The 5314-nt window shown below is 30.6% G+C and overlaps 1 protein-coding gene across 6 annotated transcripts in view; it reads right to left on the minus strand.

Moving 5' to 3' along the window:
• LOC106471524 (protein phosphatase 1 regulatory subunit 36-like) overlaps positions 1–5314 on the minus strand; it is a 20973-nt gene that overhangs the window by 12044 nt on the left and 3615 nt on the right. For 5 of the 6 annotated variants that reach the window (XM_013932123.2, XM_022400132.1, XM_022400131.1 and 2 more), the window contains exons 4-9: positions 4643–4737; positions 4357–4426; positions 3641–3745; positions 3298–3438; positions 1324–1363; positions 922–1004 (exon numbers count right to left, since the gene is read on the minus strand). In XM_013932123.2, the coding sequence (XP_013787577.2) occupies positions 922–1004; positions 1324–1363; positions 3298–3438; positions 3641–3745; positions 4357–4426; positions 4643–4737 (534 nt within the window). The remainder of the gene's footprint in view (positions 1–921; positions 1005–1323; positions 1364–3297; positions 3439–3640; positions 3746–4356; positions 4427–4642; positions 4738–5314) is intronic. The other variant, XM_022400134.1, reaches the window with a different exon arrangement.

Below are 5314 nucleotides of genomic sequence, written 5' to 3' on the forward strand. Positions count from 1 at the left end.
GTTGGTAAAAGAGTAGCCCAAAGTTGGCAGTGGGTGGTGATGACTAGCTGCCTTCCCTCTAGTCTTACACTGCTAAATTAGGGACGGCTAGCGCAGATGGTCCTTGTGTAGCTCTGTGCGAAATTCAAAACAAACAAACAAACTGGTAACATTAACAGCATAAAAACTGATTGACGATGTCCACAAGCTAGAAGGAAAAGGAAAAATGTAACATACCACATACCTGATTAACTAGCTGTAAAAAAAAAGATGTAGAGTGTGACAGACCAAATTAAGAAGGTTCCAGAAAAAGTGAATCAAATTTTCGTCTCCTTGATTGTATTCGTACTCAGAAACATTGTCAGGTTGGAAATGAGAAGAATTTGCTGGCTGAACGTAGGAATCTAATTCCCAGCAAATTAAGACCTGTACCTCCTCAGTATATAAAGTCAAACCTGATGCCTCGGTAGTCATACCAGAAGCATTGTCAACTGTAATGGGAATTGCCATTGCCGATACATTGAATCATGAAGTCATTCTAAGGTACCATATAATTTGGTAACAATAGACACATGCAAAAAAAAATTTAAACAATTGAATGCAAGCACAGTAAAAGAAAACTGTTAAAAAGGTATTGAAATGTCCACAAAATACAACAGTAAACAATAGTCACATGCAACAAAACACGTCTAAATGATACTGTGCCAATCAAGAGTGGGAACATCAAAGGGGTCTAGCTGTGCCAACATAGGTAGTGCAATACTATTGGTAGAGGGTGGTCACATGCTATACACATGTTTAAAAGTGTCATGAAATTTGTGGGGTATATAGACTGGTGAGCTGAGCATTAAAATTTTATAGCAATGCTTAGGGGGCAGAAAGAAGACTGAAATAGCTTTGTTTGAGAGAAGATAATAACATATTGGAAGTAAGCTTATTAACCTTCCTATTTCTCTCTCTATACATTCTTTTTGAGTTCGGCTAAAGGTTATCCACACAGCTTCAGTCAGAAGTTTATAAAGAATCTGAAAAAAAGAAACTATTTTACCTTTAGTGTAAAAAAAACTAAGGCATGTATTTAATACCAAAAACAATTACTTTCTCTAAAAATTTCATAAACTACAAAAGGCACTTTCATAATGCATCATTTAATTTTTTGGTTGAATATTTGATATATTCTTTATGATGATAAGAAAACACGTAGGTTCAAGAAATCAATTTAACACAAAAATACGATACCCTATAGCTCAAGTGCTTTCGAAAGGGTATCATATTTTTGTGATCCATTTTTTATTTATATTAAAATAAATCAATTACTACGTTTTGAAATTATGTGTATCCTACCTCAAAGGTATTCTTTTCTTTCTCAGTAGACTTACCAGCTCTGAAGAAGTAAAAAAAGATAAAAAATCAAATCCTACACTGTTTAAAGTAGATATCATGTGGTTACTCCAATCATATTTTTTCTAGAGAACTAAAATGTATAATAGTAATAGTTCATATTTAATTATCCCTGCATATTTTTGTCACCATACATCACATAACTAATTAGTAAACAATAATTAAATTTTATGCATATCTTAGCTAAGAAATTAATTTATGAAATTCATATCTATGCACATTTTATATTATCATTCTGTGCAGCAGATTTTCTTTACCAGATGAGTTGAGTACAAGAATAACTTCTCTGTAATTTCATGTAATTTGATAACTTTACATCACATGAAAACTAAAGCTGTAACAATGTCAATACATGGAAACATCTAGTACACTTCTGATTAAAGAATATCTGGAAAATAACAACTTTTTAATTCTTCCAGTGTTCATATCCTTCATCTAGCAGTAAAAATGTTTATTAATATTACTATTTAACAAGTTTATCTTCAACTGTTTTTTTTACTGTTTTACAGCAATCTTATCTGCTCTAAGGAGAAAGTTTTTTTTTTATTCAGCTAGTCAGCTTTTGGTTCTACTTTCTTAATAAGATGTGTCAAGTAGTGTTACTGTGTAAATAAAAGCATTCTTTTAGGCCTTTTTAAATGTAATTTCAAATATTGTTTAATGGAGCATAAAGGATATGTAAGAAATAAAAAAAATGAAAATGTCAGTCACAGCAGAACATGAACATGAAACACAACATATAGTATTGTGGGAAAAAAACTGTAATATTGGGTCAACCAAAAAGTATTATAGCCAATAATATTTGTGAATCCTTGGAAATAATTAAATATAAAAATGGTTATGTAATATTAAATAGAGATGATGAAGATCTGGCGAATATCTATGCAAAAATGTGGATTGACCTTCTTAAAAAGTTCATGCGGGAATTGTAAACCTGTACATAGGTCACATGACCTAATTAACAACAAAAAAAAGTATAAATAAACATGATTATGTCTTGCTACCGAGAAATAATGTTGAGTTTAAATATGAATAATATTGTAATAATCTCAATGTTTGACCAAATTATGTATGCCTATGTCATTTTTTGTCTTGTGTAATTCGTCTTTATGCATTATTAAACAGTTCCCAGGATTACTCAACGTGTCGTTATTGAGATAGTCAAGGCTAGTGTTGACAACCTAGTCATACATAGCATGGGACAAGATTGTCACAACAACTAAACCGAAGAAACCTTGGTATGAAGACCTAAAAACACTGTCTCAGAACAAACAAGGGGAGCTGGAGAAACCCACAGCAAAACAGCCCACAGCTAAACTGAAAAACTTTACAATAGCACAAGCAAGTTAATCCATCACAACTCCCTGAAGGAGTGATAAAAAAGCTAAACTACCAGTTGTAACACTTTCTACATGGAAGACTTACACTATTTAATACTCTTATAGATTTTATGACATAAATGAAAAATGAAATACAATACTCTTCTGCATAATTTCACACAATCTGTGTCATAAGAATCCTGATTTATTAAAGCATTTTGTACGTGAAACTTACAAATGTATGTAGCATTTGGTCTATGCTGTCAATAAACTGTAGTATTATCAAAGGTTATATCACAACTGATTATGTATCTTCGTTTATTATCACTTTCTTTTGACTCTGACCATAACAGTCTGACTGCTCTCTGATCGATACTGTTTTATTTCAATCTATAACACTGTTTAAATCTTTAAACCTCAGAATGAATGTAATGTGAATAAGTTTAGAACTCTTTATGTCATTAATATACTGTAGCATTTGTTTGATATTACCATCAAGTCTTAAAAATGAAAACATAGACAGTCAGGTATTACAAGATATATATACTAAGAATCAGGTATTAAATCACTAAACTACTACATCCTCATTTTAATTTACCTTCCTAATCCTGCATGAGCCTGCTGATGAGATCTCATTCCTAACAACAGCTGACTATACATATGAGCAATGCGAAGCTGACAAATTTCAAGTTTTCTTTGTAAATCTGCTGGTTCAAATTTTTCATCCAGTTTCTTAATCCTGATAAGAAAAGTCAATATAAGTCTCTAAGATTTGTGGGTTTTAAATACTAACTAAACATTTTTTGTTCAGCCGAAGGATTTGAACCAAGGTAAATAGGCCTTTGTTCTAGTTTATATGCCAATAATTTTGTCAAAGTGGATATGAATGCTAACTAATTATCTCTAAATAAGTTAAATTAAACTGAAATAATCTAACCTACCCCCCTTCCAATGGCTGCGTTATGCTCTGTTCCCAAGCCTGAATCAGGAGATAGTAGTGAAAATACTGCAAAACAGCCACAATAAATGATCTAAATACTGGCAACCTGCAAAATTTTAGTACCTAGTTAATTGCTTAATCTAAACATAATGAAATATTATTAAACCTATTTTTGTTAGTTAGCTTTTGAAAAATTACTTTACAACTATATGATATATTTCAGGGAAATATGATAATACCAAAGTTTCTATGGTTTTGAATTTGAAGATGAAGGGGTTTTTAGAGATTTTAAAATTCTCTAATCAACAAATACTTTTTGATTTAAGTATTAAAAGGTCGTAATATTATACACACACTTTTACAACTGATGCATTTCAATATATATATAGATATTTTTTACACTTTATAAAATTCAGTTACTAGAGTGTATTTTCATATCTTCTGCCTTTCCTAAAGAACACTAATCGAGGAAAAACAAAAACATGAGAGAACTCTCAATAATTAAAATGTAAAATAATTTATCATTTCTCTGTGACATTTTATCATACCTTTCACAAGAAGAAACAGCATTCTGTTTCTCTTTTAAGTGTATTTATCACTAAAACATGTTTGAAAATAGTTACATTTGAAATGCAAAAACAAAACAAAAACACAGATATTTCACACATAGAACTAAACAAGTTATTACAATATAAAGATCATATTTTCATAACGTACCTACACACTTTTCGAAGTTTTCTTCTAAGTAAGGAATTTTCTTCAGGAATTATCAGCTTCAAGCTAACATCTACAGTGCACAGAAAATCAGAGTTGAATATTTTTATATAAAAAAAAGAGGTCAAGAGCTGCTTGTAGCTCTAATATTTAACTTAGAGGTCAAGAGCTGCTTGTAACTCTACTACTTATTCTAGAGGTCAAGAGCTACTTGTAGCTCTACTATTTACCCTAGAGGTCAAGAGCTACAGTAACTACTTCACCTGTATAGTTTTCAAATAGTGCTCACCAACGATATCCTCTACAGTAACTATTTTCTGGTTTGGTGTTGGATCTTCTCCATTGACAAAATCTTGACCTTTATCAGATGCTGCAGTTTTGTTACTGTATAGAAGATTAATAGTCTCAAAACTTGTTTAATAATATACAATTTCAATTCTCAGTATGATCAATATCTTTACAATTTATATTTAGTCATTTTCAGCTTATGTACCATTCTATACATGTGCAAGTTCAAGTAAGCCAGTTTACTGATTTTAATGGTGACTTAAATATTTAAAACAAAAATTCATATTGACAAATAAAAATGATACATGTATACAAATTTTAACTGACAAAAGAAAAACTGTGATATTGAAACAAATATTAGAAGATACACTTGCTTGTAAAAGAATTTTTTTAAATTACTACATAGTTCATGGTCAGTAACATTTTGATTTTCCATCCACAGTAAGTCCAAAATTAACTAATTTCCATTTTGATTTCCAACATTTGACAAGGACGTTCAACTTAAAATGTATCTGATGTAGCGTGAACAAGTTTAAAAATAAGAGTGACAAATAAACCGAAAATGGCAGGGCATCAGAGTTCTGCATAAATGTAATATTTAATTAGAAGTTATTTAGATAGTGTTAAGCATAATTTTATAATATTACAGCCAGAAGAATGTCTTGAGCTATTC

This window comes from Limulus polyphemus, unplaced genomic scaffold, assembly GCF_000517525.1.
Source record: "Limulus polyphemus unplaced genomic scaffold, Limulus_polyphemus-2.1.2 Scaffold4677, whole genome shotgun sequence".
NCBI classification, from domain to species: domain Eukaryota; kingdom Metazoa; phylum Arthropoda; class Merostomata; order Xiphosura; family Limulidae; genus Limulus; species Limulus polyphemus.